The sequence below is a fragment of the Oryza sativa genome, chromosome 5 (assembly GCF_034140825.1).
Source record: "Oryza sativa Japonica Group chromosome 5, ASM3414082v1".
Lineage (NCBI taxonomy): Eukaryota > Viridiplantae > Streptophyta > Magnoliopsida > Poales > Poaceae > Oryza > Oryza sativa.
In genome coordinates, this window is record NC_089039.1 from 22494489 (window position 1) to 22510694 (window position 16206).

Consider the following 16206-nt stretch of genomic DNA (forward strand, 5'->3'; position numbering starts at 1 on the left):
GTTTTGGCACGAGAAAACGTGAGCCGCTCAGCCGCGCGAGCGCGGATAAGCCGGGGAATAGATATCCATATCCCGGTGCGGGGGGCGCCTCGCGCGTGCGGGTGCAGGTGTATGGCGCGCGTGACGTGCACTGTCCCGATCGCGCGGCGGCGACGGGGCGGAGCGTTTTGTACCGTGACAACTGACAAGCCCGGATCGGACGGGGGGGCGAATGGGCTCGTCGCACGGGGAGCGGCGGCACGCCACCCAGACCGATCGATCCTGCTAGAATCGTTGTTTTGGCACGAGAGAACGTGAGGCACGCATGCATCGAGCAGGGGCCGCCGCGTCACGGCTTTGGGAGAGGATTTCCGCGCGCGGATGAGCAGCCGGGATATATGCGGTGACGGTGAGCCGGTGCGGGTGCGCGCCTCTATCGCACGGGCACGGTGCGTGCAGGTGTATGGCGCGTTTTTGCTTGGGTGAGTTTCGTGCAGCGATCGATCGGGCGGGGAGGGGAGGGGGGCCGGGCGCTCGTGGTGGACTCTGGACTGGACGTCTGGACACGGCGCTACCACCTAGTACTCCTACAGTCCTACTAGTACTACGCTACGCGCTGCTTCGCTGTGCACGCGACAAGAGTTTTGGTAGAGACGGGAGGGAATCTGCCGCGGTGTGCAAGCCGACGAGAGAGGCCGCGCAGCGGCGCAGGTGAGGTGAATGGTGATATGCCTGACACCGGCGGGCGGCAACGAGATCCACTTGGAGCGGCTGATTTGGCATTTCTCGGTAAACCGCGACAAAAAGTCGCAGGACTTTGCTCGCGTCGCGTTGAAGGACGTGGCAGCAGCAGCACGTACGTCGCCGCTCGACGACTTTACGAGCGGAGAGTCAGGGGCTCACGGTCACGGTATTGGCCGCGGTGGAGGCGCAGCCTCGCATAACACGGTGCCATTCACGAAAGCGTACCGTGGGTTCATGCCCTCTCCATTTAGGCCCGGTTTCTTTTAACTTGGGATTATTATAATCTAAATTATTAGGAGTAAGTTGAAAGAAACAGACAACTTATTAAAGTAGTTTATTATAATTTAAAGCCTAGCTTATTATAATTTGATAAGCTCATTTAGATGAGCTTTTTTCCAGATTATTTGGTGAAAAATTACCCACCATACCACCCCACTCCTTCTTTAGACTTGCAAATCCAATAATCTAGGCTCTAATAATCTAGAAACGAAACAACTAACCGCTTATTCTACTACAGATTATAACAATCTAGCTTATAGTAATCTGACCTAATAATCTAGATTATAATAATCTTAAGCTGGAAGAAACAGGGACTTTAATAAGCTTACTAGTTAATATCCCACGCTTTGCTACAGAACATATTGATGAACACATGTTACATATTATAGAAATGGTACATGTATACGTTTAAATAATATAAAAATAATGTGAAGATAACGACTTGGCATTGCTTCGATATTGAATTATGAAAATAAAACAAAATTATAAAATAAAACGTATGTCATATTTACATGATATTTAAAATAATTTAAATAATAATTACTAATGGGTGATGATGTGACGCACTTGTATGTGATTTAAAATACCATAGATAATAATTGCTAATGGATGATATGGTACACTTGCATGTTGAGATTTAAAAGTTAGTGGGCATCAACTTTATAGCAAAACATGGGTATGTTTCATTAATCAGTAAGTAGCCAGAAATCTAAAAAATATTATCGATAAGCGCTCCAACGAATCCAACTTTTTAAAAATACCATCGTATAAGCACATTTATCCCAAAAATATAATCATTGTTAGGTTTTCATTAGCAATTATTCGTTAAAGTGTTATAAAAAGATCATTTTTACTTCTACGAATTGTTAAATGATGATTAAAATTTTTGCTCTTTTTATTAGCTTACATTAATTTGGAATTAAATTTAAAATATACTGTTCATTTGGGTTTTTTTAAAAAATATTCGACAGCGAACGGTCTCGCTACTTCCTTCCTTGTGCGACAGCGAATGTTTTGCCCAGTGAGCTGTTGTTTAATTAGTAACTAATTACCCGATTAATAATTAATTAGTAATTAGGAATAATTATTATAATTAACGATTAATTGATAATTATTAATCATTAATGAGGATAATTAATCAATTTGAATGTTCGGTCTCGCTCGCCGGTAATGCGAGAGCGCTCAATTTAATCATTTCCGTGCAACGGTTCAGCGAGATCGATGGTATATTTTCGTTAAACAATTTGCATACCGAATACTTTTTTAAAAAAGCCAAATAAACAGTAAATTTTTAAATTTAATTCCATTAATTTGTATGTTGCTATTTATACTAAATTATTGTAAGTTGACGTAAATAGCAAAAGTTTTTATCAGCTTTTACCATTTTGTAGGGTTGCTAACGGAAACATAACGAAACCCGCCGTAGTCACCTCCTTGCCACCACTGCCTCGGTGCCAGCTGTGTCCTAGCGACAACGGCACCATGGACGACAACAAGCTCCACCATGGCAACCTTCCTCGTGCCGCCCATTGCGTGGTCACCACCCTTGCCAACTCCGCCCGTTGGGGGGCCATCCTTCGGCCTCTGCTCTAGACCGCTACCGTTGTCGGGTCTTATCCATAACAGTATAGTGGGGTGGCTTTGTCTGACATGGCAATTTGACCCAAGTCAACAACGCTGAGTCATTGTGGACAACATATGTCACAACCTCTTACCTATCTCTCTCTTCCTCCCCTATTCCCATCTCAGCGGTGCCTGGTGAGGAAGACGACGTCTGGCGGCGGGTCGACGATGGGCGGAGGTGGCAATGAGGGGACTACGGCGGGTACTTGAGGGACCTGTTGTGTCTGATATTTCGGTTGAAGATGAAAATCGAACTAAGCTGTCAAATTAAGGGTCCTAAAATGAACTTATTCAACCACCTAAACCAGTCCGATATCCTCTTTGCCAAGCTCACGGCCCAGTACGCGAACCCGTCCGTCGTCCGCCACGGCGCCACCACGCCGCCCGCACCGCACGCGCACGGCAAGCAAGCGAACCAAGCGAAGAAAAGCACACATATTCCTCTCCTCCCTGTTCGATTCCCCTCCTCTCCACGCCTCCGCGGTGTCCAAACTCCAGACTCCCCCAAAAAATCCCCCAAAACCGAAGGGAAAGAGGAAAAAAATTACTCTTCGCTCTCGCGTCGCGCACGACACGACCGAGCCAGCAAAGCCGCCCATCCGCCATCCCGCCGCTCCTGCAATCTACAGCCGCGTCGCCGCTTGTCCGCCTGCGCTCGTTCTCGCTAGGGTTCGGAAGGGGGAGGGTGGGGATCGCCCGGCGATGGACTGGAGCGCGGTGACGGCGGAGGACCTGGTGGACGCGCTGCGGGAGGTGGACTGGTCGACGCCGCCGCGCCCCGTGCCGGAGTTCTTCTCCCGCTTCACCGTCCCCCGCTCCTACTCCAAGTGGACCAGCCGCCTCAAGTGCAACCTCTACTAGTACGATCTCCCTTCCTCACTTCCTAATTGCCCGTCCCACGATTTGTTGGGAACTTGGGGGTTTCTATGTCGAGATTGGCGTTAAATCCGAGCGGATTTGAGCGCGGAGCCCGATTGTTGGTGTTTTCAGTGAATTAGTAGTGGATCGAGCACTTCTTTTCCTCTCTAGCCAGTAGAATAGTAGAATAAGGGTATATGCGTGCGCATCGAGACCTATTTTGTGGTTTGATAGCCCAAGGAAATGGTGTTGTAACGTTCAGGTAATGTAGCCATATAGTAGGTGAATCCAACATCGTATTATGCTCAGCATGTTCAATGGGGACAAAAGGAATCACATAAACGGCCAGTATATTACCTTATTAGGCTGTGAGCTAGTTGTTTCGAAATTTCTGATGAATTCATAGCATGCGAAGTAGGTTATGCTTGTTTGTGGCATATGATATGTTGGAGTAGTATTTGATGAAAACACAAAACAAGGTTTGTAGGTTTAGCTTCCCCAGGCTACCATCAACTATCGGTTCTAATTATGTTATCCATGATATCATGATCTTCAGCATATTTATCATCAACTATCGATTCTGCTTAGTGGCAATTTTAGCCAAGGCGCTAAGCGCTAGTTAGGCAGCAGACCAGCACCTGGCACCTAATTGGTGATCATGTGGACCTAAGCAGGATTGGCCAGCCACCTAGTCAGGATAACTCAATAGGCAGGCTAGGCGTCCGTATATGCAAGGAAATTGTGCATTTTGATGTAAGAGCAAAATTTTTAATTGTTAGGTTAACCTGAATCTTATTTCGTTTTGTACTTGTTCCGGAGATGCTGGGTGTTCTTGCTGGAGTGCTGTACTCCATGAAATCCGTGAGATGAACAGGGTGCATTAGAATTTTTATTTATTTACTACTTACTTAAAAATCAGTTGAACACAGAATCTCAGATTGAAGATGGTAAGTGGTGCAACCACAGTTTTTGCTGTACTTAATGTTGAGACATTAAGTGTTTCTGATAACTAAAGTGATTGGCAAAGTAGTGTTTCTGTCAGAAAACATGCCATGTTGAACATACATCTAAGTCAAATGTTCAAAGCTGTGAGTACGAAAATGTTTTAAATGTTTGGGGTTTGGGTTTGATACATAAAAATTCATATCTGTAGATTTATCTTGAAAGTACTGTCAGATATTTCCATAAAAAAACTTTCAGATACTAGAGTTTTATTGGGTTTTGCACATATTTTACGTTATAATTTTTTGCTTTTTGTATTCTGGAGAACGTGCGAATGTCCAAAACCACATGTTCTCATTACTGGATGTTGTATTAACTATCCTCCTAAAAGGCACCAATTCATGTGTTCAGACTTTTTACAAGTTCCTCACGACAGATTTAAGGGTTGTATAGTTATCATTTTATCTTGTACTGAATTTCCCTCATTTATTTGGTCTGCAGCTACAGGACAAATTACTTCATCTTGATCATGTTCATCCTTGGTAGGCAAAAAAAGCTTGAATGCTGTCTCTTATTCCTCATTCGGTTGATTTTGACATGCTGCCTTTGTTATATGCAGGGATAGGCTTCATTTGGAAGCCGGTTGCTATACTTGCAGCCTTTATGACTGGAATCAGCATTGCATTTCTTAATGACAGGTACAATTTACTTAACTACTCTCTCCGTTTTAGAATTTAAGATGTTTTGGTTTTGTACTAGGTCAAACTTAGATAAGTTTGATCAAGTTAGTACGAAAATGTAATAACATCTACAGCACCAAATTAATTTCATTAAATTCAACATTGAATATAATACAAAGCCAAAACATCTAACATTCTGGAACAGAGGGAATAATACCATCCTTTTTCTCTAGAAAATTCTTCCATTTAGATGAGTAAAGAACAATATTTTGTTTTCTTAACAAAGGTAGTGTATCTTTGAGATAAAACATAATTACATCAAATATTTGTCTAACTGTCCTGAAATATTGCTAAGGATGTGTTGTCTTAGCACTACTTCCAAAAGGATTAGTGAATAATACATCTGCAGGATGTTTTTCCTTGTATCAGTTGTGATACAGTTCTCAAATTCCTTAGTCATCTCCGTACATTATTTTGTGACAAACTGACACTGAGTGATTTACACTTTGATCATAGGATGATTAATAGACTAATTATCATGTTTGATACTTCAGCTTTGCAGTCACTTTCAATGAGAAAGTCACGAGGACTGTCAGACAATTTTCACCACATTTAGCTGCAAAAATGAGGCCACCAATAACGTGAGGATTTTAATTTTTCATATTCTATTTTCTTTATTTTGTCGTGATTCACCAGAGTGTGTTATTAATACTATTCTCAACATCATCGACAGCCCTGTTCTTCGTGGTAGACCAAGTTCAAAGAGGTCGATTCATATTTGTGGGCGACCTCGCTGGCTATTTGTGCTGTTATTTTCTGCAGGTGTGCACCACAGCAAATTGTCTTCGTATTATCTTATTTCACATACCATAGTTTTGAAAACCTGAAGCTAATGCTTTTTCTATTTTTATTTGCAGTTAGTTGCATGCTCTGGTTGACTTCCTGCAGTCTCCTCACAGTTCTATGGGCCCTTTTAATTGCTATCTTTGGTAGGATGATTGAGATTTTGAATTTTCAAAGATAGATATACATCTTGGGACTGCACTTATAGTTCTTTTTTTTGTTTTTTTGTTTGCAGCAACTCTGCTTCATGCTAGCTTCAGAACACCTAATCTGAAAGCACGTCTGAATACATTCAGAGAAGAATTCCGAGCTGTTTGGAGGAATTATAGTGAGCTTTAAGGTCCGTGTGTATCTAACCCTACGTTTGTGCAGGACCTCAGTTTGTCTATACCTAATGCTTTATGCGCCATTTCGTGTTGTATTGTCACTATTTGGTTAAAGTTGGTTAAAACTTGGAGCTTGTTTGGTTTCTCTATGCAGGTTCATGTGGTAAGAAGTGCTTAGTGCTGAAACTTCGTGCTGTTTGTGAATTGTGTTTGTGGGAGATACCAAGATATGAACAATGGTGACAGGCAGCTGCGTTCTATTGTGATTACTTGCTCGTTTTGGAGGTGGGCCTTGACTGTCTAAGTACATGATGATGTTACACTTGGTACGCCACCTTCCAAATCACTATAATTGTTCACATGGAATTCTCCCTAACCAAGCATTGGAAAAAGAACAGCATGTAAAGGATGTAAACAAGTATTCTAATCAACACAGCATATATTGTTTGTTGAAATGTTTGTTTCATGTTTCCCCCAGCAGTTTGAACCATTCTAGATAAATTCGCCACCAAATTTTTCGGTTGCCTCTCGGGAAGTATTAGATCGTGAATGTTGAGATGAAGCAAGATCGTTAGCTAAAAACAGCGCGTCAGCTTCTTCAATCATTAACCATGAGCTATTCGACACACCAACAGTACTGCCTTGCACATTGCTTTATTACTCTGATTGGAAAAGGCATCGTCAACATTTTTTCCCATGGAGTATCAAGAAATCTGTAAGATATAATTGAAAACATTAAACATGCATATTCCCAACAAATTGTAAACGTGGATGGACGTGAACTAATCCTATATTCAACATGACAACACAAAATGGATAATTACAAAACGATAAGTTCCGAAGGGAGAATCTCGAACGAGGCAATCTACAGGTGAACGTGAACTCGACTGTTCCTGACTCCCAAGTCAAAAGCGCTCGAATCCTCGGAAATTTCAGCTTACGCCAATCCCTCTCGTGGAGGTAGAACAGCAGCTGCGATAATTAGCATAGTTAAGTCGCGAAGCTTCTATCGCCGGCATCTCCCAACCCCGGAACTATGAACCTGTGGGAACAAATAAGACATGGAAGTTATTAAAATCCACTGAAATATGGTCACGACCTACAGGCACGAAGCATATTTTGCAGGATAAGCAGATAAATAGAAATTCATAAGTTACCCTCTCTCATCAACTTCAGAATCAATTGTTCCCGTGTACACATGAAGCCTAGAACAAAAAAAATCGAAAAAAAGGTAACTCTATTTAGTAAACAAGAGGAACTTGTCATGCACACAAATATGTCTTGTGTTATCTATTCTTACCCAGGGAATTTGTTGCTGAGCTTTTGAAGCGCAGGAGGCGCTGCAACAGCAGAAACCTGCATCAGGAATACAAAGAAGTGTCAGGTTGATAGAATGGACAATTAATACCCGAAAACATGTACTCCCTCCTCCGTTTCACAATGTAAATCATTCTAGCATTTTCTACATTCATATTGATGTTAATGAATCATTAACATCAATATGAATGTGGGAAATGCTAGAATGAATTACATTGTGAAACGGAGGAAGTAAGTTTAATGAACTTACGACTTTAATCTGCTTGCTTGTAACTCCACGTTCAACCAACAAGTCAATAGCAGCAACAATTGTCCCACCTAGAGGAATAGGAGGAATAGGTCAAATGTATCTCAGGGAAAAATGACTCATTATAGTTATGATAGGAGAAACATTCTGCTTACACAAGACCAATTTATATTTGTACTAGCTACTAACACCAATAATTAGGTTATGAAAAGTTATATATGCAATGGTACAATCCACGAACTTTGCAGTATGGTCTCAAAAATGCTATAGCACTGCAATAAACAGAGCAAGAGTGCCACGAGAGCCCAAGATTTAGCACACTGGAGCTTAGCATTTGACCACAAGAATCACAACAATCAGCTGTTTAAAATGGGTTCATGAGACACTAAACTAAAAGAGTTGCAAAAGCAAATCTTAGTGTATAATCTATAGTCTAAAAGATCATAAACACAATTGTTTGAAGTTGAAAAGTTTGTGGTGATAAAAACTTGCTGGCAGAATACCATGTCTCACGTGTAGACCAATGAAGGGCGTTTTGTTTTGTGTTAGTGAAGCAAGCCAAGTTAAGGAGTAGGAGTATATGGGATGAGGCTAGAACAGAGGCTTCATGATTTGAGCATTATATATTTGTCAAACATTGCATGACCAATCCAATTCGTTTTCAACTCAGTTGTAAAGGAGAGATGCTGTTCTTTCCTAACAGAAATGGAGAATATTCAAATTCTCATGCCTCAGGCAACACATTGACTTTATGCCACATTTGGCATTCCTCAGATGTATTCAGTACTTGAGATGACACTCTGTAATATGCATGTAACATAGAACAAGAAATACATTTATCGCTTGGTTTTGAAATTGCATTGCTTATTCAAGTTATTTATTGCTCTTGTGCATACAGAGCTTGTGAATTGCAAAGAAGAACCTTAGGCAGCACATAAATTGTTCAGAAGAGCTAAAAATTACCAGTGGCCAGCATTGGATCAACAACTAGCACACGAGTCCCCTCTGGAATCTTGTCTGGCAAGCTGCATTAAATTAGAGTGGAAAAGGGGAAATGAAAGTTACTGGAGAACACCAATTGGCCTGGATATTTAAATTCTTTCTGAACAACAAGGAAAAAACAGCAAAACAGCTGGTATGAAAGGGAAAGGAAATTTATTATCACAATCCATCATTCTTACTGTTACAAGTCACCAGTATATATAATCAAGATAGCCTAGGTTTCTCCTATAGTAATTTTACCACAGAACTAAAGAACGCCAAGAACTTTGCATTTTGTAATATTCTGGAATGCAATTGAGACTAGAGCCTGGCCATCAAGCATATACACTTTTGTGAACTAAAATCAAGGATGGCGATTTACAAAAGCAGTATGAAAACTAGATGTTTGCAAGAAGAGAAGGAACTTAGCACATACTTGTTCAGATATATCGAAGGTTGAAGTGTTTCTTCATCCCTACGCAGGCCTTCAAGTTCAGTGAGACAGACAGATAAGAATAATTGCACATAGTTTTGAAGATGTATGTTAATTTGGATAAGTAGTTGACAAAGAACTATGCAATATTGGATTTAAGAGACATGCAAATAACTTCGATTAGATTTCTTTTCATACTAGTTGCTAAATGCAAAAAAAAAGAGCTTATTTTTCAAAAAAACATCATTAGAAAGCAGAATAATAATGTGGCTTGGTTGAAGTAGAAAATATCTAGGGTCTATTATGCATATTTCAACTTTATGTTTCTGGCCTCATCCATGCATGCATATCCAGCATTGGTACTTAGGGAACTAAAACAAATGAGTGATTTTACGGCTCTTGAAGAGGTACCACATTTTCTACTGTAAAATTTAATACCCTCTCGATACCTCCGGTACTAGGAGGTACCAAAATTTACATTAAAAATATTGGTACCTCTCGGTACCTCTCAAGGACTGTAAAATTACTCAAAACAAATTGGGTTAGATTGCATGAGTGTCAACCGTGCAATCTATGTAACAGCTATGTGAGCACAAAAGTTGATATACTTTATACATTTGATTCTAATTCAGTAAACTTCACATAACCAACTTACCAAGGTGATAAGTCTTGGTGGCTGGTAGAACTGATGAAGCATTTTCAGCCATAGCAAGACCAGCTCTTAGTATCGGAACAACCTGTTAAACATGCTAATGAAAAGACTAAATATATTTGTAGAAAAAACAAATGCCATTGACACATCTAACACTAAGGATTAGATTTACCATGACAGGCTCTCTTGGGTCAATAAATTCAACACTTGAAACAGCTACAGGTGTTTGGATCTCTCCTGTGATTGTTGGCTGCAAAAGTTTTAGAACAATTTAGCATGGCATCATTCTCTCAACAATGAAATGTCTATTGACTGGCAAATAAAAATCATGACTAATATTTACACTTTTTTTTATAGAGCAATATGCATCTGTCAAAGTTGAAATATGTGTATATGAAAAAAAAATGCAAAAAAGGCGCAAAATGGAAGCATTATGAGTTACAATAACAACTTAAGATATTTGTGCATTCACCGTTTTACAAGGTATCAATTATCCATGCAATTTCAATACTTAGGCACATATATCCCTTATATAGCCTAATTTCAACTTCCAAAGCATCAGAAATGTAAGATGGATCCTAGAAAATTAACGGATAAACGATCAGCCAAGCGAGTTTCCCACTCACCAGCCAATCTCTGGAAGCTTCATATATAAGCAACCGACCAAGCTCCGCCATGGCACTCTCTACCACAAAAACAGATTGCTCAATGTTATCCTATCAAAACTTTATCGCAACAATTAGCCAATTAAATCAGCTGTGTAAAACACATTTTTCGTATCGCCATCACTTCACCACTATCAAGTATCAACACGCTAATCCACGGCTTCGCTTTAACGAATTGTTTCAGATTCCACGTTTCTCAGTAATACTATCAAGTACCAACTCATACGTCATTCAGAAGCACACTCACTGAAGATGGCGCAGGGCGTCTGCTCGTTGCGCAGGACGGAGACCCAGTGCTTTATCAGCGGGTGCGGCGGCACGAACACCTGCGAGACAAAAACATCACGAGGCCACCCACTTTGAGCTTAGCGCGCACGTGCACAAACGAATTGACAAGGACAAGCAGAGGCAGCGTCATCGAGAGAGAGAGAGAGAGAGAGAGAGAGAGAGAGAGCCAGATCCGCACCAGCATCTGGCCGCCGGAGGAGGGCGATCGCGCCCCCGTGGCGGCGTCGGGGCTCGCCGCTCTTGCCGCCGTCAGAGGCGCTCTTGGCCTTCGTTGGACGAGCCGCAGGATGGGGGCGGTGGCGGCGAAGCGCGTGGACGTGGCGAGCGCGGGGGAGGGGAGGGAGGAGGAGGAGGAGGAGGAGGCGTGCGCGGATTGGCGGCGTGGTGCGCACGGGCCGCGGCGGAGAGGCGCTCCCGCTCCCGCGGCCGCGGCCGTGGCGAGCGACGGCATGGCGAATTGGCGAAGGACGAGGTGCGGATGCGGGGGACGAAAGCGAGGGCAGTGAGGTGAGCGAGGTGTGGGATACGGTGGGGTCGTCGCTCTTGTGTTCTGACGCAAATCTCGAGGTGCTCTCATCACCGTTCAGACTTCAGAGGCTTCAGCCACGTATGTGTTGGGAGTTTGCGATAATTTTTGGAAATTGGTGATACCCGACGTATAAAGACAACACTCGATATCTAAATAATACTACCTCCGTCCCAAAATAAATGCAGCCGTAGATATCTGTGTCCAACGTTTGACCGTCCGTCTTATTTGAAAAATTTGTGAAAAAATTGAAAATATTTAGTCACACATAAAATACTATTCATGTTTTATCATCTAATAGCAATAAAAATACTAATCATAAAAAAATTTTAAATAAGACGAGTGGTCAAACGTTGAACGTGAATAATACAAAACTGCACTTATTTTGGGATGGAGGGTGTACATCAGTATATTATATTAAAAAATAAAATTATTTGTTTGGTACCGAGTTCACTATAATACTCAATATAAACTGGTAGAATATGTGTTAATCAATGTACTTCAATTTACACTTAAAATATTGAGACAATTATTATATAGGTCACGTTTGAGCGGGATAATGCCTATTAGGTATTAAAACTTAAGCTTCGTGCTGGCCCTTAAGATAGTGATGATATCAAATCACATGCCTCCATAGCCATCTCAAACTCCACATCGCTATCTTAGTCTCGTCGAATCCCATGTTATCGCAATCCTCTCTTCTCATTGAGCTTAGCCAGATTAATGTTGTCGGTGGTGGCTCTGCTACTTTCATCGTAGTAGGGAGGAGGCGGTTGGGTAGGAGGGGCATCAATAACCATACTCTATCAACAAATCAACGTTGTTGGTGGAGAGAGGTCAAGCTTCGGCTCCGTTACATCTGCTGTGCTCGGTTGAGGAGGCGACGACAAATTCTGAACTTGATTTTGGTGGAGGCGGTGGAGCCTACGTCTCACTCGCCTTCTCGCCTCTCCATACCCACTCAAGAGGATACTGCATGAACTGGTTCCCTAGTATTCCTATGAAATGTTTAATGTTGGTGTGGACAGTGATAGGAGCTCTAGAACACATACAAAATGAACATTTTATCTTACATGTATTTGTCAAAGTAGGGTAAAAAAGACAATGGATAAATATTGATCACAACGTCAAACTCGTTGAGAGTTTGAGAGGGGAAAAGAATGCTATACGATGATTCATTATATCAACAAAGATGCGATACTCTAACAAATATAAAAAAAAAATTCCCTAGAGATGATCTTACCACAGAGTTCGCGGCATAATAGCATATAATATTGTTTTGTATAAGCTGAAATTCTGGCTCATCTATATATACGCGAGACAAAATTTTTAGCGCAAAAATGGAAAAATCAAAATCCAACGCGTAGATAGATAGGCTCGGCCCATCCAAAGGCCTTGATTGGCTATCCCCAACGGCGATAGTGGGCCAACGTTTTTGTGCATAGGCTACCAAATCTAACCGCGGCACCAACACACCAAGCCTCGTGACACCTCCTTCCTCTCGAAGCAAAGCCGAGGACGTACGACGACGACTTCCCCACGGCCAGAGTTCCCCTCTTTCCCCTTCCCAATCCTCCGATCTCATCCCCCGGCTCCGGCGACGCGGCGGGGCGATGCGTAGCTGCTGAGCGCGCGGCGCCACGACCCCCCCCACCTCGAGAGCGCGGCCATGGACGAGGGCTACGCCAACCTCCCCACCAGCCACCTCCTCGGCTCCGTCCCCGTAACCGATCCCCTCCCTCCCCCCTCCTCCTATCCGCTTCGCGTGTCTCGTTTTTTGTGTGATGTTATGTGGTGTGATGATTCGGGTGTGATGGTTTCTGTAGGCCGCCTTGACCCCCGAAGAGAGGAAGCCCTCACCCGTCGCCGAAGGTAGCAACCCCCCCTCGATTGCGTGTTGGGTTTCAAGGTTAGTGCCATTGCGATTGTCACGGATTGCTGATTAGGTTTCGGTTGGAAATGCAGTTGGCACCTCGCGTCTGCAGCAGTTTCCTCCTGCTCTTGGTGGTACTGGTGGTGTTGGTGGAGGAGGAGGAGGGTACCAGCCTCCAGGGACCCCTGCAGGTAACAACAGGTCGCAGCGTTAAAAGCGTCGGCACATCCTGCATTAGGTTCTTCCGAGTATTCTGTTGGACAGCGCTACCGCTATCCGATTAGTGGGTATGTTTTGGTGCAATGGCTAGTTCTGTGGTGTACTTGCTTATGGGGTTATATTGGAATGCCAAGTCCCAAGAGTATATAACAGGCTAAGGCTTCTTACAATGGAAATGATGGGTTCAAGAGCACATCGCACTCCGGAAGAAATAATTTTCGTTGCTTAGCTTAGTGATGGCGTTATATTCTATTTCATTTCGAATGAACTACGTCCCATGATTTTCCTCCCGAATACTATTAATATGGCTGCAAAGTATTACCCTGGTACTGCTTTGATGTTTTCTTTTAAGGTTCATGTGCAAAAAAGTACTTAGGGAGTTAGGGTAGAGCAAGGCTCACAAAACAGCAATATGTTGATTGGATAGAGTAGCTCCATAGAAATAAATCTTGCAGTGTGATTTTTTTATCTTGTAGATAGCCAAGAACCTCAGAGCATCATTTGCTTGAATTATTTGTTTGAGGTGGCTGTTGTATGGAGTGCTGCCTAGTGTGCACTAAACAAAATGCTCAGATCCTCAGAGAAAAATATGATAGTGGACTAGTGGTATTCTAACCATTTCCAACTGATGCAAGAACTACACCTTCTTTTTCGTTATATATTACTTTCAAATTTGATCCCTGTCAATTGTTATGTTTCAGTTAGTGCAATGATTGCACTTTACTCAAAGCTGGATCTTAGATGGTATGATACTGATTATCTTTTCCCATGTGTTGCTCCTTACTTTTGCAGATGGAGATGTAGAAACTCAAACAAATTGGAAAGGATACTTCAATGTTGCATCTTATGCTCCATATTTCAATGTTGATACTGATGTTGTAGTTGACAGGCTCATCAGCTCGGTTTATCCAATGGATGGGTTTTTCAGGAAGATTGATGCTAATCCTGACATGTAAGTATCTCCTATTAGGCTATTACCAATCTGTGGTCACCCTTCACGTTTAAAAAATTCGACCTTAAGTACCTGCTGGTATTGATGTCATAATTTCTAATGAATGGATTCATGATGATAGGATACAATTACAGCGAAGGATCATAGAATTGTTTGTCTACATTATATAATGTGTTGTTAATGTGCAAGTGATGTTTTAAGTTGCATATAACATGCCATAAATATGTTTTGAAGCAGTTTCAGCGTGACATAGACATTTGGATAGGTGAAGTACTGTATATTTTACAAAACTATGTTGTAACAGTGCTAAGGCATATGCTGCAATAATCGAGATTATTTATCTAGGACTAGAAGCATGATTTTAAGGAGGAGAAGGACATGCAGGTTTTTTCAAGGGACTTTTGACCCATTGTTGTATTGGTGCATTTCTGTAGTAACTCATCTATGCTTTTGCATTGTAATAATTTTGATACCTGGAGCCAACTTATTCATATGCGATAAATCATTCTGCTGTTTGCAGGTATGGGCCCTTATGGATCACAACAACACTGATATTCATGCTAGCTGCATTTGGAAACTTTGCCACTTATCTGATGCAAAGGAAAACAGACCTGAACATATGGAGCTTTGATGTTGGCTATTTCAACTGGGCAGCATCGGTCATGTATGGTTATGCTGCCGCAGTGCCTGCTATATTCTTTTTCCTGTTTCAGTATTTTGGATCACGCCCAAGCCTTGTTCGGTTTTGGTGCATGTGGGGATACTCTCTGTTTATCTTCATCCCAGCATCTGTAAGTATTCACAGTAATCCATTTCTTTGATGGTTCGGAGATGTAGTCTCAGAAATAACTGTCAGTGAAAATAATCCATGATGTACCAGCATTTAGGCTTGCACCTCCTGCTCCTGCTCAAGAAGGCTGCTATGTCTAATGCAGGCACTAATTTTCTTTGCTTCAGGTACTGTTACTTATTCCTGTGGAATTTCTTCGATGGGTCATCATAATCCTTGTTGGTGGTGCTTCATCTTGGTTCATCTCCTTAAACTTAAAGGAATGTACTGAGGGAGCTGATATGATGGTTTTGATTGCTAGTGCTGCAGTGCTCCAGTTTACTCTGGCACTGTTCATCAAAGTTTTCTTTTTCGCCTGAGATTGTCTTTTGGTGTTGCTCAGGTCTGCCTCTCTTTTTTACCTTCTACGACTAGATACCATAGCATCATAACCTTCCCAACAGTACACAGACCACGCCTTTATGAATTTTATTTAGTAGTCTTTTATTGTAGCAGTTCATTATCAAATTGGGTTAAAATATTCTAATACATTATATTTTGCTTTTGACAGGTGAGCTTGATGTTTTGTCTGCTCCAATCATTCTGTTCTGGCGAGCATCCTTTTGAGGACCAAGCGGAGTAGTTTTACTTGACATACATATTGACACTAGATTGATAGACCTTTGTGTTTTGTGTTCATGAGTTTTTTTTACTCCTTTAGTTCACAGAACTTCACTGTATGTTTCAATTCGGAATTGCTGAGTTTGTCATCTAAAATTGCATAGTGAACCTTCGACCATTTTGATCTACAATAACCATTTGACTATATTTTGACAAATAGCGTGTTTCTGCTCTTGGTTGAGTGATTGACACCTTTTTTTAGTTTGAACAATCAGCGTCTCTGTAGCATCATTTTTCAATTTTCATGTTATCGTAACCTGCTATAGTCATTGAGGTATAGTTTATATCAGTGTATGGGTACATAACATGCGGTTCCCAACGACTACCTC

The 16206-nt window shown here is 41.8% G+C and overlaps 3 protein-coding genes across 8 annotated transcripts; 2 read left to right on the forward strand and 1 right to left on the reverse strand.

Moving 5' to 3' along the window:
- The first annotated feature begins 3081 nt into the window (after positions 1-3081).
- On the forward strand, positions 3082-6729 carry LOC4338980 (PRA1 family protein A1). The gene is made up of 8 exons (XM_015784843.2): positions 3082-3485; positions 4927-4967; positions 5045-5123; positions 5660-5746; positions 5839-5927; positions 6023-6094; positions 6184-6288; positions 6429-6729. The coding sequence occupies exons 1-7, from the start codon at positions 3328-3330 to the stop codon at positions 6285-6287; spliced, it is 630 nt and encodes a 209-aa protein (XP_015640329.1). The 5' UTR covers positions 3082-3327; the 3' UTR covers position 6288; positions 6429-6729.
- Positions 6730-6909: 180 nt separating this feature from the next.
- On the reverse strand, positions 6910-11370 carry LOC4338981 (uracil phosphoribosyltransferase). Its single transcript, XM_015784842.3, has 11 exons — positions 11036-11370; positions 10817-10895; positions 10531-10589; positions 10077-10154; positions 9908-9989; positions 9256-9304; positions 8802-8863; positions 7842-7909; positions 7575-7630; positions 7432-7479; positions 6910-7316 (listed from the first exon to the last, which is right to left on the reverse strand). The coding sequence occupies exons 1-11, from the start codon at positions 11306-11308 to the stop codon at positions 7265-7267; spliced, it is 906 nt and encodes a 301-aa protein (XP_015640328.1). The 5' UTR covers positions 11309-11370; the 3' UTR covers positions 6910-7264.
- A 1497-nt stretch (positions 11371-12867) lies between these two features.
- On the forward strand, positions 12868-16034 carry LOC4338982 (uncharacterized). Of its 6 annotated transcripts, none has more exons than XR_010741406.1 (8): positions 12868-13106; positions 13210-13255; positions 13349-13447; positions 14268-14427; positions 14773-14847; positions 14948-15218; positions 15308-15599; positions 15768-16034. XR_010741406.1 is itself a non-coding variant. In XM_066310578.1 (8 exons), the coding sequence occupies exons 1-8, from the start codon at positions 13053-13055 to the stop codon at positions 15769-15771; spliced, it is 786 nt and encodes a 261-aa protein (XP_066166675.1). In that variant the 5' UTR covers positions 12868-13052; the 3' UTR covers positions 15772-16034. The 6 variants fall into 6 exon arrangements, 5 of the variants coding, with proteins under 5 accessions (XP_066166675.1, XP_066166673.1, XP_066166674.1 ...); XM_066310578.1 differs by having other exon boundaries at positions 15308-15384; XM_066310576.1 differs by having other exon boundaries at positions 15385-15599.
- Positions 16035-16206: the final 172 nt, after the last annotated feature.